The 20,575-nt window shown below is 48.1% G+C and overlaps 1 protein-coding gene across 1 annotated transcript; it reads left to right on the top strand.

Moving 5' to 3' along the window:
• Nucleotides 1–9,154: 9,154 nt before the first annotated feature.
• Zdhhc19 (zinc finger DHHC-type containing 19) lies at nucleotides 9,155–20,313 on the top strand. The gene is made up of 9 exons (XM_021185215.1): nucleotides 9,155–9,217; nucleotides 9,904–10,151; nucleotides 10,494–10,615; nucleotides 11,290–11,429; nucleotides 11,953–12,125; nucleotides 12,607–12,712; nucleotides 19,080–19,165; nucleotides 19,483–19,709; nucleotides 20,148–20,313. The coding sequence occupies exons 2-9, from the start codon at nucleotides 10,006–10,008 to the stop codon at nucleotides 20,189–20,191; spliced, it is 1,044 nt and encodes a 347-aa protein (XP_021040874.1). The 5' UTR covers nucleotides 9,155–9,217; nucleotides 9,904–10,005; the 3' UTR covers nucleotides 20,192–20,313.
• Nucleotides 20,314–20,575: the final 262 nt, after the last annotated feature.

A 20,575-nucleotide genomic window follows, 5' to 3' on the forward strand; every position in this document is an offset into this window, starting at 1 on the left:
CTATTGGTAGTGTAATGTAGTCAAGGTCTATTGGTAGTGTAATGTAGTCAAGGTCTATTGGTAGTGTAATGTAGTCAATGTCTATTGGTAGTGTAATGTAGTCAAGGTCTATTGGTAGTGTAATGTAGTCAAGGTCTATTGGTAGTGTAATGTAGTCAAGGCCTATTGGTAGTGTAATGTAGTCAAGACCTATTGGTAGTGTAATGTAGTCAAGGTCTATTGGTAGTGTAATGTAGTCAAGGCCTATTGGTAGTGCAGTGGCAGTGGTAGTTCTTCCTGGGTAAGGTTGAATAAGGTTCCCTCGTCTATTTTGGTTGGCTGCTTTTTTATCCTCTAAATCTCCCAAGCTTTATTTCTTCTAAGAATTCTAAGCGGTGTCCACTGGTGGACATTGAGCTCTAACTGCTCTGAGTGATTTTGTTCCGAGAGCAGAGAGCACACAGACAAGCATCTCTTTTAGACTGGTCACAGCTGCTTTCCTGCAGACCCTGCTGTGGGTGTGCTCAGGCAGCCAGTGCTTCTAGTCTTCCTTTGTTTTTAAGATTTATTTATTTTTATGTATATGAGTACACTTTAGCTGTACAGATGGTTGTGAGCCTTCATGTGGTTGATGGGAACTGAATTTGGGACCTCTGCTCGCTCCAGCCCAAAACTTTGTTATTATATCTAAGTACATTGTAGCTATTTTCAGACAGACCAGAGAAGGCATCAGATTTCATTACTGATGGTTGTGAGCCACCATATGGTTGCTGGGATTTGAACTCAGGACCTTGGGAAGAGCAGTCAGTGCTCTTAACCGCTGAGCCATCTCACCAGGTCCAAGTAGTCCCATTCTTGGTGGGTTTTTTTTTTGAGAACCACCACAGTGTTTTCTACTGCAGCTGTACCATATTATATTCTAACTGATGGTGCACAAGGACAGGGACAAGGCCATCCTGGAGCAGGGACAAGGCCATCAAACTCCATGCACTCCATGGCAAACCCAGGAATGCTAGGCACACCGCACCGGCTAGCCTCTTTAACAACAAAGGATGTATGCACTTGGTTTGCACTGAAGGCTGGGAGCGGATGTCAGGGAGGGGAAGAGACAGACACAGAGACAGAGCGGGCCGTGAACGCGGGGACCTTTTATGGTTTTCTTCGAGACAAGGTTTCTCTGTGTAGCCCTGGCTGATCCTGGAACTCACTCTGTAGACCAGGCTGGCCTCGAACTCAGAAATCCGCCTGCCTCTGCCTCCCGAGTGCTGGGATTAAAGGAGTGTGCCACCACTGCCCAGCAGCGGAGACCTTTTAAAGGGTACACGTGTTGCATTTGTTGGCTGGTATTGACATAGCTGCTGATGACATGCACATACGTGTGCACATTAAAATAACGAAAAAAATAACATTTAAAAATTAAAACATTTGCTGGGCGTGGTGGCGCATGCCTTTAATCCCAGCACTTGGAAGGCAGAGGCAGGCGGATTTCTGAGTTCAAGGCCAGCCTGGTCTACAGAGTGAGTTCCAGGACAGCCAGGGCTACATAGAAGAACCCTGTCTCGAAAAACAAAAAACAAAAAAAGAATTAAAACATTTAATTTAAATTTTAAAAAATTTAAACGATTTCAAAAAGATTGTCCAATTTGAGTTGGAAAATAACATGACCTGCAAGTTCATGGGAGACGAAAACAGGAACAATTCACCTTGCAGGCTAAGGTTTCTGTTTGCAGTTAAGATAGTTAAGAATAAGTTCCTATTTGTCCTGTGTAGGTTACGGTTTCTGTTTGTAGTTAAAGAATAAATTTCTATCTGTCCTGTGTTAAGTCCTTGCCAGTTACGCATGTTGCATTTAGTGGCTCGTGATAACATGGTTGCTGGCGAGCTTGGGGTCAGGTAAGGTGAGGGCAGGCATGTGTGTGTGTGTGTGTGTGTGTGTGTGTGTGTGATGTATGTGTGTGTGTGATGAATGTGTGTCCATATCTGCTTGTCCATGCATGTGTGTGTGGAAACCAGAGGTTGATGTTAATTATTCTTTTTTGAGGTGTGGTCTTTCTGAATCTGGAGATAGACTAGTGGATCATGACCCCCTGCATCCACCTATCTCCACTCTTCAGCACTGGGTCATAGACAGGCACTGGTGTGCCTGGCTTTCACTTGGGTCCTAAGGATCTAAAATCAGATCCCCAAGTGTAGGTAGGGAGCCGTTTACCCACTGAGCCATCTTACGGCCCCTCTTGTCTTCCCTCCTCGTTCACCCTCTTTCCCCTCCCTTCTTTCCTTTCTTCCATTATATTACAACTTTTATTTCTTCTAAGAGTTTAATAGTTCCAAACCTTACATTTAGGTCTTTGAACCACTTTGAATTAATTTCCTGTATATGATGCAGTTAATCTTTTTCCTCGCAGTACAGGGGATTGAACCTAAGGTCTCACACATGTTAGTTAAGAAATACACCGCTGAGCTCCAGCCTCAGTCCTGTGACTGATTCTTATACACATGAAGGTTCAGTTGTTCGAGCACTGTTGATTGAGAAGCCTACTCTCGGACTGGAGACATGGCTTAGTGGTTAAGAGTACTTGTTCTTGCTAAGAACCCCAGCCCCGGTCCATGAAACATCTGTCAAAATTCCATCTGACAGGCTGGGGGGTGGGAGGTGGGTCAGTAGTTAAAGCGCTTGCTGAGCAAATGTGAGAGGACAGAGTTCAGATCTCCAAAATTCCACCTGTGAGTCCAGCCTCAGAAAGCAGAAATGGGAGATCCATAAAGCAAGCCGGCTAGCAAGACTAGTCAAACTGGCAAGCTCTAGGTTTTATTGAGAAATTCTGTCTCAAAGAACAAGATGGAAGAGAGGATACTTTCTGACATTAACCTCAAACCTCCACATACATGTGCACACATGTGCATGTTGCACGCATACACATACTTCCATGTACACACAAAACCACAAATAGACGCACACACTTGGAAAAAACCGCAAATGGAAGAATTCCAATGATAGTTTCTCCCCAGAAGTGGGGCTGTGGTTCAATCGGCTGAGTGCTTGCCTGGTACTCGTGAAGCCCCGTGTCCCATCCTTGGCATCACATAAGCCAGGTGTGGTGTTGCACATCTGTAACACCAGCATTTGCAAGGCACGCATAGGAGGATGAGAAGCCCAAAGTCATCCTCGGTTCAGCACTGACTTGGAAACAGCTGGGGGTCCATGACATCTTGGCTTGGATGAAAAGAGAAAAGGAAAAAAAGGAAAAGCACCGATGGATAAACTGGTTGGAGACTAGAGCTATCCTAACGATGTCTAGTCTTCTAACCGTCAACATAGGATCATTACAAATTTAGGTCTTCTTTGTCTTTTTCAATTGTACTTTGTGTTTTTCTGCACATAAGAATCATGCTTCCAACTGGGTGGTGGTGAACTGCCTTTAATCCCAGCACTCAGGAGGCTGAGGCAGAGGCAGAGGGGCAGAGGGGCAGAGGAGGCGGAGGAGGCGGAGGAGGCGGAGGAGGCGGAGGCGGAGGCGGAGGCGGAGGCAGAGGCAGGTGGATCTCTGTATATTTGAAGACAGCCTGGTCTACAGAGCAAGTTCCAGGACAGCCAGGGCTACACAGAGAAACTCTGTCTTGAAAAACCAACCAGCCAAACAAACAAACACAAAAACTCAATCATGCTTCCTTTTGAAATTTCAATAGTTTAAAATTACAATAAACTGCCTGTTACATGCCCATGGGAGATGATTTTTTTATTACATATTTTCTTTATTTACATTCCAAATGTTATCCCCTTTCCTAGTTTCCCTTCCAAAAATCCCCTATCCCCTCCCCAATCCACCCACTCCCATTCCCAGCCCTGGCATTCCCCTATACCGGGGCATAGAACTTCACAGGACCTAGGGCCTCTCCTCCCATTGATGACCAACTAGGTCATCCTCTGTTACATATACAGCTAGAGCCACATGTCCCATCATGTGTTTTCTTTGATTGGTGGTATAGTTCCAAGGAGCTCTGGGAGTACTAGTTAGTTCATATTGATGTTCCTCCTATGGGGCTTCAGTCCCCTTCAGCTCCTTGGGTGCTTTCTCTAGCTCCTTCATTGGGGACCTTGTGCTCCATCCAATGGATGATTGTGAGCATCCATTTCTGTATTTGCCAGGCACTGGCAGAGGCCCTCAGGAGACAGCTATATCAGGCTCCTGTCATCAGGCTCTTGTTGGCATCTGCCATAGTGTCTGGGTTTGGTGGTTGTTTATGGGATGGATCCCCAAGTGGGGCAGTCTCTGTATGGTTGTTCCTTCAGTCTCTGCTCTGAACTTTGTCTCTGTAACTCCTTCCATGGTTATTTTGTTCCCCCTTCCAAGAAGGATTCTGAGTTTCTGGACTAATTAATATCCACTTATCAATGAGTGCATATCATGTGTGTTCTTCTGTGATTGAGTTACCTCACTCAAGATGATATCCTCCAGATCCATCCATTTGTCTAAGAATTTCATAAACTCATTGTTTTTAATAGCTGAGTAGTACTCCATTGTGTAAATGTACCACAAAAGTCTTGGAAAGATCAGGAATTCAAGGATCATACATAAACATAATAAAAGTAATATACAGCAAACCAATAGCCAACATCAAACTAAATGGTGAGAAACTGGAAGCAATCCCACTAAAATCAGGGACTAGACAAGGCTGCCCACTCTCTCCCTACATAGTCAATGTAGTACTTGAAGTCCTAGCCAGAGCAATTAGAGAACAAAAGGAGATCAATGGGAACAAGCCACTGGCATCACCTGACAGGAGTAGACACAGCACGGATGCTTGTATGTCTTTAAAAGAAACAAAGCTCAAGACAGCCGTGGTGGTAGGAGGTTGAAACAGGAGGATAGCTGTGAGTCTGAGGCCAGCCTGGGATACACTATGAGAGCCTGGTTCCTAAAGGAAAAAAAAGAAAAGAAAAAGAAATGGAACAGCCTTTGGTGCTACCTAGAGGGCAACAGGCATTGCTCTCGGTGAAGGTGGAAGACATCTCTCTTGGTGAAGACTTGATAGGAAGGGAGGGGAAATGAAGAGGTTTTAAAAACCTGTCTTATTTAAGAAGGGCTTCTGAGCCTGGCCTGGTGGGGCATGTCTTTCATCCCAGTGCTAAGAAAGCAGAGGCAGGAGGATCTCTTGAGTTTAAGGCTAGCATGCTCTACAGAGTGAGTTTCAGGACAGCCAGGGATATACAGAGAAACCCTGTCTCGACAGCCTCCAAAGGGGGTTCTTTTTGACAGTTGTCTGGGTTAGCTTGGTAACTATCTAAAAGAAACCATATTCTGGCTAAAATCTATGAGACTTTATCAAGGGCTCCAATTATTGGCCAGAAGCAGCTAGTTAATTATCACACACAGAAAGCCCCAAACTTTTTAAACCTTTATTTCCAACTAAACTGATCTTTAAAGTTGTCTCTGTTAGCTTTTGTTAAGTGAGCATGTACTGCCTGATTGATTACTTTTTGTTAGATGTGTGTGTGCATGTCTGTCTGTCTGTCTGTCTGCCTGTCTATGCCACATATATATGGTGCCCACAGGGGGCAGATGGGGAGCATTAGATCCTGTCTATGAGTCTAGCAGAATATTATTAGGGATCTTTTTCCCACTCCCCACCCCAGGCATGTGTGGTTCTATCCTAGGTCTCTGGGCTATCTGGCCTCTGGTTCCTGGACCTCCAGGACGTGTCAGATCTGGGCTCCCTCTCTAGCATGGGTCTCAAGCTGGACCAGTCATTGATTGGCCACTCCCACAATTTCTGCACCACCTTTACCCCAGCACATCTTGTAGGCAGGACAGATTGTAGGTCGAAGGTTTTGTGGCTGGGTTGGTATCCCGGTCCCTCCACTGGAAGTCTGGCCTAGTTATAGGAGACGGTTAGTTTGGGCTTCATATCCCCATTGCCAGGAGTCTTAGCTAGGGTCACCCTCATATGTTCCTGGGAGTTTCCATTGCATTAGGTTTCTAGCTCATCCCTGAGATGCCCCCCAAGTCCAGTAGTCTCTCCCTCTCTTCTCCCCCACACCTGAGCCCACCCGTCCAGTGTCATTCCCCCGGCCCCTGCCGTGCATTTTCACCTGTGGTGTTTACTCCATTTCTCCTCCCCAGAGAGACCCATTCGTCCCCGCTTGAGTCTTTCTTGTTATTAGCTTCTCTGGGTCTGTGGATTGTAGCATGGTTATCCTGTACTTTATGGCTAATATGTTGGGGTCCAGCATCGACACAGGATTGGAGTTCTCAGGGTGCAAGCAGGGATATCTGGAAGGAGCATAATAAACAGATACAGACTATTTTTCAGGTACAAACTGACAGGCAATTTTTCAAGGCTTAAAATCTCTCTCTCTCTATCTCTCTCTCTCTCTCTCTCTGTGTCTGTCTCTGTGTCTCTGTTTCTCTCTTTGTCTCTGTCTCTCTCTGTCTCTGTCTGTCTGTCTGTCTTTGTCACTCTGTCTCTGTCACTCTGTCTCTGTCTCTCTGTCTGTCTCTGTCTCTGCCTCTCTCTGTCTCTCTCAGTCTCTCTCTCTCTCTCTCTTAGCTTGAGGCTGCATGCAATCTGCACTCTCCTGCTCACTTTTCTTTTCTCGAATTCTCACACTCCAACACACCTCTGTGCATTCCCCTTTCACTCATACACACACTCTTCACACACTCATCACACATACCACATGCAGTCTCCTCTCACTCACTCACACACACAGACACACACACACACACAGAGACACACACACACACAGACACACACACAGACACACACACACACAGAGACACACACACACAGACACACACACACAGACACACACACACAGACACACACACACAGACACACACACACACTCCACACACACTCTCCTCTCACTCACACACACACACAGACACACACACACACACAGAGACACACACACACACAGACACACACACAGACACACACACACAGACACACACACACACACACACACACAGACACACACACACACTCTCCTCACACTCTCTCCTCTCACTCACACACACACACACAGACACAAACACACAGACACACACAGACACACACACACAGACACACACACACAGACACACACACACACTCTCCTCACAGTCTCTCCACTCACCTCACACACACCTCATGCGCACCTCACTAGCTCTCCACTCACTCTTTTGCCTTTATCTTGCCCGAGTCTTTTATTGATACTCCAAAAGCAGGTAGGAAAAAAAAAGACATTGTACAATCATTGCCAAATCAAATTCAAAAGAATAACCATGTCCCACAAGAATTACAATTGTTCCCCAAAGTTTCAAGCTTCCCCTATTCCCAGGCCTGTGGCCAAAATAATAATAACTGCAAACTTATCATTATTTAAACTTTAACTTTTGACTTACTATACTTCAGATCTCAGAGCCCTGAGGTCAGCTACTTGCATTTTCTTGTGAAGCTCTAATGATAAACGACATGGTCAAAGCTGCCAGGCAGTGGCTAGAAGAGTCAGGTTAACCCTTAACTCAGTAGTTCCGCTAGCTTTCTGCTTCTGCACATTGCACACAATGACCCTCCTAAGAGTCCCAGTGTTTTGACTTAGTTTTCTTAGTATATAATTTTATCTATTCTATACTTGCTTATCCAGGAACCACTCTTAAATGTTGTACAAAACTTATTTCATAATTGCAATAATTCTTTCCTTTCTCGGGGTCCCAATGTTGGCTCTATTTCATTTTCTAATAATTTCTTCAAACTTTCTTTGCAAGTCAAACATTAATCTGGAACGACCATTGTGCAGTTATTGCATTGCTTCCAAGGTGAGAGCCCAGGCCATTAGGACTGTGCGGTACTGTGCCCTTATGGCTCAATTTTTGATTAAGAATCATTACATCAAGGAACATCTAGTTTCACAGAATTCACCAGAGCAGAAGGAGAAAGAAGTAAGAAAGTCAGATATAATAGAATAACTATGCACACCAAGGCCAACTGAAAAGCAGTCACCCACGAGTGAAATCTATACAGCTGTTGCCCAGGGCTAAGGTTAGAAGAAATGGAAACAACCGTTGTTACAAAGAGCTGCCTCGGGCTACTGAGATGTCTCCATCCCAGCCTACTGCAGGCAGTCCCTGTCATGGGATGCTGTCCCCAGCACTAATATACACACCATGTTTGTCTTTTGGGGTCTGGGTTACCTTACTGAGGATGATATTGTTTTTCTAGTTCCATGCATTTGCCTATAAATCTCATGATGTGTCTAACAGCTGAGCACTACTCCATTGTGTAAACACACATTCTCTATCCATGCTTCGGGTGAAGGCTATATAGGCCATTTCCAGCTTACATTGCAGCTGCTATGAACATATCTGAGTGAGGGTCCCTATGGTATAGTGGAGCTTCCTTTGGGTGTATGCCCAGGAGTGATATAGCTGGGTTTTGAGATAAATCTATTCCCAATTCGTCTTCTTCTTTTGCTTTTGTTTTTTGAGAAGCTGCCATATTAATTTTCCAAAGTGGCTGTACAAGTTTGAGTTCACACCAGTAATGGAGCCGTGTCCCTCTTGCCTCGCATCCCCAACAGCACGGGCTGTTGCTTGAGTTTTTGAACTTAGCCATTCTGACAGATGTAAGATAGAATCTTGGAGGCATTTTGATTCGCATTACCCTGACAGCTAAGGATGTTGAACATTTCTTTAAGTGCTTCTTAGCCATTTGAGATTCCTCTGTTGAGAATTCTCTGTTGTTTGTTTGTTTGTTCAAAATAGGGTTTCTCTGTGTAGTCTTGGCTGTCCTGGAACTTGATCTGTAGGCCAGGCTGACCTTGAACTCAGAGAAGTCACATGACAGAGATTCTGTGACCGGGGAGGAGGAATCAGTCCCATGAAGACTTCATGTAAATCCCTTTGAGATTCAGTGTTTCTGCTAACCACTCTTAAGGTCTCTAGCACACCAAAGGGCTTCAGCACCTGAATTTCTGAAAGACAAACCCCAGCAGCCTCCAAGGAAGCACATGGCAGGACTGGGGCTCCTTGGACTCTGGCGTGAGTGGGGAGCAGGAGGAGGGTTGGTATGGAAAGTGACCAGAAGCAGCCAGAGCCCCATTCCTCTGCCTCTGTGACATCACACTGAGACTTTTTTTTTTTGTTTTTTGTTTTTTTTTTCCTTCTCTCCTGGGCTGTGGCTTCTGTTGCTATGGCAATGAAATTCTGGGTCATTAAGGGAAAGACCAGCTAGTATGAAGTCTTATACTTTACCTGTGAGTATGGGAGTCATGTTCCACTCCGTGTGTGAGTGTGTGTGTTGCGTGGTCATAAAAAAAGAAAGAGCTATAAGAATATCCTCTGGCAGGGTGTAGGGGAAGGGGATGCCTCAGCGGGCCCCATGCCCAGGCATCCCTTCCCCCTGAGGGACCAGCCACAGGATAGTATAGTATAGAATAGAGTTTATTTAGGGCATGGGGAGGGGAGTTAAGAGAGTAGTAGAGGCAGAGAAAGGCAGAAAGAAGGAGAGAGTAAAGATGTAGAGGCTGGCCATGACTACGTGGAGGTCGGGGGGGTGGGAGTGGGGGTGGGGGGAAGGTAATGGGGAGAGAGGGGACAACGTGAAGCAAGAGTAAAAGAAACAAGAGAGTAAGAGAGAAGCAAGAGCTTAAGAGAGAGAGTAGGGGCCAAGCAGCCCCTTTTATAGTGGGCCAAGCCTACCTGGCTGCTGCCAGGAACTGTGGGGGTGGAGTTTAGACAGAATACCAACAGCATGTGCGTGCACGTGTGCATGCGTGTGAGAGCCAAAGTCGGTTGTCTTCCTCAATTCATCTCGCCTCACTTTCTGAGACAAGCTCTCTTGCTGTACCTGGAGCTTGCCTATTTGGCTGGACCACCTGGCCAAAAAGCCCCAGGGATTCTCTTGTGGCTACTAAGGTTATATGCATGTGTGTGTGCACAGATACACCCTGCTTGTACTGGGACCTGAGGATTGAATTCCGATCCACGTACCCGCACAGCAAGCGCTTTGCCCACTGAGCTGTGTACTCTGTCTGCCCTGGCCATGCCTTTCTTAAAGGACACTGTGACACTTGTGAAGGAACCACAACAGCTGCCCGCCATCCCTCTTTCATGGTTACCCCCAAGCGTGTTTGCTGCCTTCAATGTAACGCTGCTGCTGTTTTTGAGTGGCCTTTTCTTCGGATTCCCGTGAGTGTCCCATGTCATCCGTTAGGTTCCTTATGCGGGGACGAGAAGAAAAAATAGTGCAGAGGCAAGGGATTTGCAGGAAGGTGTGCTAGAAGGCCTGGGGAACAACAGTCTAGCTACAGAAAAAGAAATGCGCAGCCATAGAATTCTGGAGGATTGGTGTATGGCGGGGGCGGGTAAAAATAGCTGGTGCTGCTGCTGCTGGCATTTGTTGGGGGGGGCCCTGGGAGTCTGTCCCTTGCCTGGATACTTAGAGTGCGAGGCCTGATCCAGCTGGACAGGGCCTGGGAGATGAGCTCTGGGCTACTCCAGCTCCAAAACTGAAGGAGGCTCTGGTCTCAGTTGTAGGTGGCTGGTTCAGAACGGGGAGTGGGCCTTTCCTGCCATCACAGGCCCACTCTTCATCCTCACCTTCTTCAGTCTCGTCTCGCTCAACTTCTCAGACCCTGGTATCTTACATCGAGGTGAGGAAGGAGGACTCAGCCCCCCCTGGAAGGAGCTGGTACCCTGAGGGCTGGCACCCCACTTCCAACCTCGCACATCAGGACTTCTTTACCCCATGGCAACATTTCTCTATCCCAACATTTCATTTTCTACGCCACCAAGGTGTTGAAAACAAAGCAAAGCAAAGCAAAACAAAACAAGATCCTGTATGGTTTCCAGTTGTTTCAGAAGAGTGGGCTGTCCAGGCTGGAGAGAGAAACCAGTGGGCACTCCCTCTTCCACTACACAGAACTTCATGTGCAGTTTTGTTTTGTTTGTTTGTTTGTTTGTTTGTTGAGACAGGGTTTCTCTGTGTAGCCCTAGCTGTCCTGGAACTCACTCGGTACACCAGGCTGGCCTCGAACTCAGAAATCCACCTGCCTCTGCCTCCCGAGTGCTGGGATTAAAGGTGTGCGCCACCACTGCCTGGGGCTACTACTGTTTGAAAGGCAGAGTTCTATACAAAAGGCTGGCTGGAGCATGCCCGCACCCCCCCCCTCCACGTGCTTCTCTCTCTCCCTCCTCCCCCTCCCTGATGGTCAGCTTGCTCAGTAAGATCAGGGATTCCCTGTCTACCTCTCCCCCACATCCCCTGTGCCTAGGGCTGCCCAGGGCAGCAGTGTGAGGTCAGCTGCCTCACTCTATCCCACGTCAGGCTCCACCAAAGAGGACCCCATGATGGTACATGTGGTTCGAGTGAACCAAAGGGCTTTCCGCCTGGAATGGTGCTCCAAGTGCCTCTTCCATCGCCCACCCCGAACCTACCACTGCCCGTGGTGCAACATTTGCGTGGAGGTGAGAATCCCCTCACTCACTGCCTGTCACCTAGACCTGGCCAGAACCTTATGTGGGCCAGGGGTCAGTGGGAGAGTTTTCCCTGACAGATGAGGGCCAAGGACCACTGTATGTCCATTTGCTCTTGATCCTTCACACGGGTCACTGCCGTTGTGCCTGTGTCCATTCAGGAAGGGTGGCATGTCACCGTGGGCACTTTCACGTGTTCTGGTCCCGGGGGAGTGGGCAGGGATGACAGTCCCAAACCTATCTCCTGGTTTGCTGCCACGGGCTATCTAAACCCTTCATTTGGCTGTAGGCCTGATCTGGGGACTTTTCCTGTCCTCCTCTGGATATTTAGGTTGGGAGGGTCTCAGTTTGTGCAAGCTTGTCTCACATGTACTGGCGGACCAGTTTACAGATGTGTGGAGGGAAGCTGCTGGGGCAAGGTTAGAGTAAGCGACCAAAAGGGCTGAGTTGTCTGGGGTAATGGAAGCTGGGAGGAAGGACGGATCCTGGAGGCCTGTCCCTCTCCCTATAACAGGACTTCGACCACCACTGCAAGTGGGTCAATAACTGCATCGGTCACCGTAACTTCCGCCTCTTCATGCTGCTGGTCCTGTCTCTCTGTCTCTACGCGGGAGCCCTGCTGGTCACCTGCCTGACGTTCCTAATTCGCACAAGGCATCTGCCCTTCTCCCTGGACAAGGGGATGGCGTATCTACTCATGCGCGAGCAGGGGGGAGGGGCTCAGGCAGGTGAGAGATGAGGTCTCAGAGGGTGGAGCCAGTGATGGATGAAGCTAGCAGAAGCCACTTCAGAGGTTCAGTGTGGGCCAATGAAAGTGGGGAAATGGACGAAGTTTAAAAAAAAAAAAAAAAAAATCAGGCCGGGCAGTGGTGACGCACTCCTTTAATCCCAGCACTTGGGAGGCGCTGGGAGGCAGAGGCAGGCGGATTTCTGAGTTCGAGGACAGCCTGGTCTACAGAGTGAGTTCCAGGACAGCCAGGGCTACCCAGTAGCCCTGTCTCAAAAACAAAAACAAACAAACAAACAAACAAAAAATTAGAACCTAGTAAGGCCATAGAATGACGAAAGCCTAAAAGGGACAAGCAGAGCAACATCGTAGTGGGATAGGGGGAGAAATGGTGGGAAGGGGAAGATGGGCTGCACTGGGCGTGGCTCCTTAGCTGGCGAGCATCCTGGTGGCTGTGCCCGCTGCGGGCTTCTTGATTCCGCTCTTCCTGCTGCTGCTGATCCAGGCCCTATCTGTGAGCAGGGCGGAGAGCTCCTACGAGAGCAAGGTATGTGGGGCGGAGCGTGGGCATTCAGACGTTCGGGTATGGGAAGCATCCTGAGCCCTCAGGATCTGATTTTCCATTGCCTTTGTCCCCTGAGGGTCAGGCCTTCAGTACTCATCTTCTAAGTGGCAGCTCGGACCACAGCGCCACCTGCTGGATCCTGGCGGTCGCTCTCCGTCTAGGGTGCAAGGCTGTGTGCTGCTAGGCTGTGTGTGTCTGGGTATCCGGGAAAGCTACATCCTGCATTTAACCTGGTAACACCGTGGACCACACCAAGAGAGGTCAGTCTAGGGCTGTCAAGTTTAGACCAAGAGAAGGAGCTAGGAGTTAAGCAGGCCTGACACGCCATTCTGCGTCCTGGAGTGATTTCAAAGGGACAGAAGACAGAGCTTGCCAGCTTTGCAAAAAGAACCAAGGAGCTAGAACATTTCCCCTTCCAGTACTGGGAACCGAACCCAGGGTCTGGAAAATGCTAGGCAAATGCTCTACCACTCAGCTGTATCCCAAGCCTCTCCTCCCTCCCCACCCCCACCCCACCCCCTTTTTAAAATTGAGACAGTCTCAGGCAAACCTTGAACTTCCGATCTTGCTGACTGCTGGAGTTAATGACTTGAAGTTCGGCTTGAAAGAAGGTTGTTAAGAGAGTGAGGTAACAGCTCTGATTCAAGCTGGCAATTGAGCAGACCCCTTCCAGATGGTCACATTAAAGCAGCCAGTAAAATCAAGCATGGGACATAGTCTTGGGGCAGTAGAAACCCCGGAGTCATCGGAGGGGTATCTGAAAGTAGTATCTTTAGAAGTGTCTTTCATGGCCTCTTTGTAGTGGATTTGTTTTCTTATTACAGCCCCCAGTAATGGTTGATTTGTTTTCTACCCTTAGGGGTTTTGTTGTTGTTGTTGTTGTTTTGGGTTTGTTTTAAATCTTTCAGAATCCCACATAAATGAAGTCATTGCCTTCCGTGTCTGCCTTGGCTTGCTTACTACAACACACTTGAGCTTCTTGCCCACGCTGTTCTCATCAGTTTATTCCTCTTTATTGCTGTGTAACCTTGCGTTGTATTGTAGGATGCTCTACAGATTACCTGTGCACCGACTGAAAGGTTTTTACATCATTTCTAGTTTGGGGTAGTTAGAAAATGAACTCAATGCAAACACTGGTGTCCAGAAAGCAAGCTTCCCTGTTGGGAGAGTTCTTTGGAGTGGCATCGCTGGGTCACGGGGCAACTGTGTTTCATCGTATTCTGGGTTCAGGTATGTGTTTTAAAAATATTTTCTTGAAATCCATAGCTTGTTATTTTGTTTTCTTTCCATCATGTTTCGTTTCACACAGCAGAGTTTTCGATTGTGATGGTGTACCTGTCTGCGTGTGCATGAGTATGGTGTGTGTGTGTGTGCTTGTGAGTGTGCATCACAGAAATGGATCATGTGCATCTGGTGTTGTCACTCAGAAATCTTTGCTAACCCAAGACCACAAAATTCTATTCATGTGTTTTTCTACTGAGATTCTGTTGATTTAGCTTGTACCTTTAGACTGATGATTTCTTTGGGGCTAAATTCTGTATGTGGTAAAGGCTTGCTTTTTTTTTTAAAGTTATTTTTATGCGTACAAGTTTACCCAGATGTATCTCTGTGTACCACATACATGCCGGGTGCCTGTGGAGTCCAAAAGAGGGTGCCAGATCCTCTGCATCTGGAGTTTCAGTTGTGAGCCTCCATATGAGTTCTGGGAACTGAACCCAAGTCCTCTGCCAGAGCAGACAGTGCTGTCAGGAGACTGGGCTGCCGCTCCAGTCCCCAAGATTTGCTGTTTGCATACCTGCTCCACTTGTTGGAAAGGATTTCTTCCTGCATTGTGGTGTCTTTGCATATTCATTAAAAGCAGAACTGGCCAGACAGACATGGCTAATTTCTCAATAGCGCACTTCTGCCCACCCTGTACTGTCTTGGTTAGTGTTGCTTTATAGTTTGGAAACAGCATGTAATGAGTTCTCTAACGGCTGCTTTTTGCGGTTCTCTTGGCCCTTTGTTCCTTGGAGGGAACACTGAGAATCAGCTTGTCACTTTGTCACTTTCTAAAAACCCGCTGGGGTTTTCATCAGAATTCTCTGGACTGTTTGAGCAGAGCACATTTCGGGATCCGTGAATATGCTCCACCGTACACTTATTTAGGCTACTATTGGGTTTTGGTTTTCATTATCTTTCATCATTACTTTGTAGCATGTGGATTCTGTAACCATCTCATTGGATGGTAACTTGACTAATGGCTGTTTTAAGACAGGTAGACTTATTATTGGGGGGAACTAGAGGCAGACAACTGAAAGACAGACAGACAGACAGAGCATCCTCTGTTGTGGGAAATATTTAAAAAAACAAAAACAAAAACGAACTGGCATGTTCCAGTGCTTGTGCCGGCAACTCTCTGCCCTAGTGGCCTGGCCAGCCATGCACTGGCGGGCAATGGCCGACCTGTATTTATCTCATGGAGACTCTGACTCAGTTGTCCAAAATCTCTCCACCCAGCTCGATAGATTCCCACTGGTAGTTCACTACCACATGAGCACCATGCTTCAAATCCCACACATCACGCTTTGCGCTCTCTCTCTCTCTCTCTCTCTCTCTCTCTCTCTCTCTCTCTCTCTCTCTCCCCCTCTCTCTCTCTTTGTTTTTCGAGACAGGGTTTCTCTGTGTAGCCCTGGCTGTCCTGGAACTCACTCTGTAGACCAGGCTGNTTTTCGAGACAGGGTTTCTCTGTGTAGCCCTGGCTGTCCTGGAACTCACTCTGTAGACCAGGCTGGTCTTGAACTCAGAAATCCACCTGCCTCTGCTTCCCAAGTGCTGGGATTAAAGGCGTGTGCCACCATAGCCTGGCTGTACCTTTCTCTCTTGAACCCAGTCGAACCGCCTCGTGAAAACTCAACACAGACTTAGTTCAGAAATGACGGTAAGCCAATCACTGGGTGCAACAACTAAAATCTTAATCTTGTAAGCCTTATTAAATCTATATCCTCCGGTGGCGAATCCTGATGGATCCGCCATTGAAACCAGGAGACACTCATAATTACATCTTGTCCTCACACTATCACAGTCCAAAAAGACCTAACTCTCTCCTGCTTCCTCTCTTCCTCTGTCCAACCCGGAAGTCCCTCCTACTCGCCCAGTGATTGGCTCCTTTATTCTTTAGGGGATTGGTTCACAAGAAGTCACCTGAGTACGTGTGACTCACTCCTTGTTTGCAGCCCCTCCCAAGAGAGTAGAATTAGCATCAAAATATAAACAGCCCCGGGTCCATCCACAACATCCTCTATACATCGCCCCCCTGTGTACTCCCATCTCAGTCATCACTCACCCATTTTTGGTTCTGCTCTCACCTTTGCCTCCTCTGCTCAGCCCTTCCTTATGGCCCAGCACCCACTATACTTCCTCTCTCTGGTGTCAGTCCATCATTTCAGGTTCTGCTGGACAGCGGTCTTTCCTCTAATATCTTCTGGTTCTAGCCCCAGGTCAGCCCCAGGTCAGCCCCAGAACATTGTTTCCTTCTGCTTAAAATCAGGCCTTCCTAGTCCAGGAACCCCAACTTAGGGACTTAAGTGTGATCTGCACCGTGGGCTTCACCAGGCAGGGCTCTCTTCTCTTTCTGGCTGGATCCAGTTCATACTGATCATATATCCCAGTCTCTGTTCTCTCTAAACGGCCATTCCTGGGCTGAAGCGCCTTTTGGATCTTAGCAAGGACTCTGCCGATGAACCACACTGGATCATGAATCTACAACACACCTGCAGTGAGGGCTGGGCATGTTAATTGGCCAGCGGGCCACTATGTTTCCCACTTTAGAAAGGGGAGGCATGGGTTAATTTGTTTAAGACTTTATGGTAGGAGCTCTCGGGCTAAGAGACCCATCTGTTATTTTTATTACTATCAGGCCTTCTATACCCCTCTTGTCTTACAATCAAAGCATGGCCCTGAGTTAATGTCATAAGCCTCCACTCCACCTGCTGAAACCTCCCCTGGGTGCCCCTTCCTGCAGGTGGTGGCTGTGTCCACCAGCTGCTTTCTTACTTTCTGGACCTACTTCAGCCCTAGCCCATCGTCAGCACCACAGTGACCCTCCTTTCAGCGAGTGTCCAAAGCCAACGGACACTTCCCGCTCTGCACTCTATGAACTAAACGCAACAGCATTTTTGGCTGGGGCTCCTCGGGTGGCAGCCATGGTGCCAGGGAGGCCAGAGGACTTGCTTTACTGGATTGCTCCCTTTTCTCTGTGCTGCCCTGGCCACTCCCCTCAGTGTTTAGGACACTGCCTCACAGCTGCTCACAGAGCAGAGAAAGCTAAGCCGGCCGTGTTGCTTACACTGTGCCCACAGTGCCCACTGCAGTGCCTGGGACAGTTGGAGACACAGAACTATCTAGATCTGGGGCCTCGGCTCAGTGGTAGAGCACATAGCTTAAAGAGAACACAGTGCCCTGGCATTACTTCCAAGCACTAGAAAACTAACAAACCAATGATTCAGCATAATAGTGGAAAAGGAGAGCGGGGGCAGGGGATGCAGTTGGGCAGAGAACATAATAAGATGACGCTTTGTTTGGGTCCTGGAAAGTGTGAAGACATTTGAGACACAGAATTGGAGCAGGAGCTCCAAGTCTGTAGCCAGTGAGAGGCTATAGGAGCACTTCATGAGAGTCTATGGGAGCACTTCACAGCTACTGGATTCTCTCTGTGTCTGAGAGGGCATGCCCCTGTGGGTAAAGGAATATACTCAGATTCTCTGGTTGGGTCTTATGAATTAGGCATTTCTATATCATAGAAATCAACAGTTTTCTATACTTCCTATACAACTAGCTGATTGTTTCCCATGGAACTTTTAAAAGGTCTGTCAATTGTATCAAATCTTTCTAAACAGAATTCCTAGGGAGCTACTTGTTTCTCTAAATTGCCGCAGACAGCTTGAAGGAGGTGGGCATAGCACAATGGTTGATATAGTTTTTGGGCCATGGCAGGATATTCCAGGACAGTCCTGAATGTGGTCCTGCCTTCTGGCTGATACTGTGCTGAAGATCAAAGTCTTGATGAGAGGAGCATGGGGCACAGATCATTTGGAAGCAGGCATAGATGATGTTGGGTCACTTTTCATTGTGACTAAGGCTCTCTAAGTTGGGGTGAGGCTTGACCTGCAGGAGGAGTGTGGGGGGGTGGGTCTCAGGATGAGTGGGAAGGGACAGTGGAGAGGGGAGAGGAGACCCTAATTAAGAGTGTCCAGGAGGCTGGATGGTGCTGGGGCATTTGCCCTTAAACCCAGCACTCAAAAAGCAGAGGCTAGAAGATCCCTGTGAGTCTGAGGCCAGCCTAGTCTACAAAGTGAGTTTCAGGACACCAGGGCTACACAGAGAAACCCTGTCTTTAAGAAGAAAGAGAGAGAGAGAGAGAGAGAGAGAGAGGAAGGAAGGAAGGAAGGAAGAAAGAAAGAAAGAAAGAAAGAAGAAAGAAAGAAAGAAAGAAAGAAAGAAAGAAAGAAAGAAAGAAAGAAAGAAAGAAAGAAAGAAAGGAAAAGAAAGAAAGAAAGAAAGAGGGGAGGGAGAGAGGGAGGGAGGGAAGGAGAGAGAGAGAAGAGGAAGAAAGCATCAATGGGTGCTGGCACAGTGGGGTTCTCTTTAACTGCAGCACTGAGGATCACTGCAAGTTTAAGGACTAGCCTGGGCAACAAAAGTAAGTTCTAGGGAAGTTTCGGCTACAGAGTGAGATTCTGTCTCAAGACAAACAAACAAAAAGGAGATCAAGGGAGGGTTTGAACTTTGAACTTGACCTTTGCTATGTCATCGACATTGGGACAGGTTTTCCCAGGCCATGTGACTCTGACTGGGAAAATCTGATTCGAATCACTACAACCCTTCAAGATGGTGAAATTCAATGAAGACAAACATTCAGAAAGGAAAAATGAGCAGTGGGAAAGCCAAGACATGGTGGTTGGGTGGTGGGACTGTCTGTGGAGGGGCTGAGTGGCTAAAGCAGGATCCGAATATACATCAGGAGGGTCTGAACAGCAGTCAGGAAGGTCAGAGGAGGGTTTTTGTGGCCCATAGAAAGCAAGGATGCTACATAGGGGCACACAGGTGACAGGGAGCCCTGAGAGGGCAAGAGAGGAGAGAGGTAGGCACAGTGTCAGCAGCAGCCCTGGCAGAGCTGCTCAGAAAGGTGCTTCTCCTGGAACCCAGGAAAGCCACAGCCCAGGTCGCTCTCCAGCTTCCTTCTCTTTCTTTGCAGACTGACCAGCCCGCTCCAGCTGGGCCTGAGCTGACTGGCTGACGGCATGGCATGTCGCTGCTGTGACTTACTGGCCAGTTCTGACATTCTCTTCTCCTCCCCATACCCTTCCAGTGCAGGTACCATCCGGAATATAACCCTTTTGACCAGGGCTTTGCCAAGAACTGGTATCTAACAATGTTTGCACCACTGGGTCCCAAGTGAGTTGGGAAATCAGATAACTGAATGGTGGGCCCTAGGGATAACTTAGTGCCCTCTTATCCCAGCCCCAGACCTTGCACTCTTCCCCTCAGCCCCCAGCCCCTCTTCCCCCCAACCCCAGGACCATTGGGGGCCTTGCTGTTGACTTTTGCCTCAAGATACAAGATTGAGGGGGTGAGGGAGCTGAAGCCAGAAGAGGCTGGCCTAACTCTGGGCAGGGCTGATCCCTGGGATGAGTCCCCAGACTGAGAGGGAAGATGGGGCCCTGGCTAAGAAGGGCATTGACTCCTTGTACCTGGCCCGGTCACTTCTTCAGTTACATGTCTGAAGTTGTCTGTCTGCAAAGACCAGTGGGAACAGCATGGATCCAAGAGAAGACAAAGTCCTCACCACCATGTCGTCCTAAACACTGTAGCCCAGGTCCTCTGGGACCCCAGCACCAACCTCGGCACGTTCCAGGGAAGGGGCCCCCAGGGAGTGGAGAGGCTGCAGCTCTCCAAGAGATGAGAAGGCTGCCTGCATCTGCGGAAAAGTCCCCAGGAGGTGGGGCTAGCCCTGAAGCTGGGGTGCTCAGAGCTTGGTGGAGGGGAGCTTGAATCTGGAGGGACCTTGAAAGGGGGTGGCTCTAGAATACTCTCAGGCACACACAGACAGACAGACAGACACACACACACACACACAGAGAAAAGACCTCATCCCCAACTTGGGCCAGTCACTAGGTCTGAGCTAGCTGTTAATGGGGATGGAGATTAGCCTACAGTTTATACTGTTTTTGAAGAATGCACCTTCATTTAGTCAAAAATTTTGCATACAGTTTAATTTCATTGAACTGCACAGTGGTGGACAAATCATCACAGATTCCCTTCCAATCCCAAGACCTTTGAAGTGCTGGTCACCCTTAGCTCAAACAAGGAGGAGATGGGGGGTGGGGTGGAGCTGGGGACCCTGGAGGGAGCCTGCATGTGCTCACTCTGTGTTTAGGTCCATGCCAACCCACGGCTGAACCTGCCGCTGGAGACCCCTAGCTGAGACTCGCCCCGGTGCACACAGAGCCAGGACCACCTGAACTTCCTTCCGCCTCTGAGTCTGAATCCTTGTGGTCCACTTGGGACCCATCCATCCTCATTAAATATTAATTGTTGATTTCTGATTCTGATGAGGGTGTGTCTGTCCTGTTGAAGGGATGAGAAGACGGATTTCTGGGCATGAATCAGCCAGGTTCCCGGAGACCCAAATTCAGGGTTTATCACTGCCTGGTTCCATGATCTTGGGCAGGACACTAAAGGTTCTCTCTTATAATGGACCAACAGTATTAACTGCAGTCTTTCTGGGAGGCAAAGGCAGGCGGATTTCTGAGCTCGAGGCCAGTCTGGTCTACAGAGTGAGTTCGAGGATAGCCTGGGCTACAC

The sequence above is a fragment of the Mus caroli genome, chromosome 16 (genome assembly GCF_900094665.2).
Source record: "Mus caroli chromosome 16, CAROLI_EIJ_v1.1, whole genome shotgun sequence".
Lineage (NCBI taxonomy): Eukaryota > Metazoa > Chordata > Mammalia > Rodentia > Muridae > Mus > Mus caroli.

What these genes read in the sequence shown, in the direction of transcription:
- Zdhhc19 (XM_021185215.1), top strand. Translation starts at nt 10,006, where the DNA reads ATGCCTTTCTTAAAGGACACTGTGACACTTGTGAAGGAACCACAACAG. An exon ending in GGCCTTTTCTTCGGATTCCC is followed by an intron (nt 10,152 to 10,493) that starts GTGAGTGTCCCA and finishes CTCTGGTCTCAG; the next exon opens with TTGTAGGTGGCTGGTTCAGA. An exon ending in TGCGGAAAAGTCCCCAGGAG is followed by an intron (nt 19,710 to 20,147) that starts GTGGGGCTAGCC and finishes CTCTGTGTTTAG; the next exon opens with GTCCATGCCAACCCACGGCT.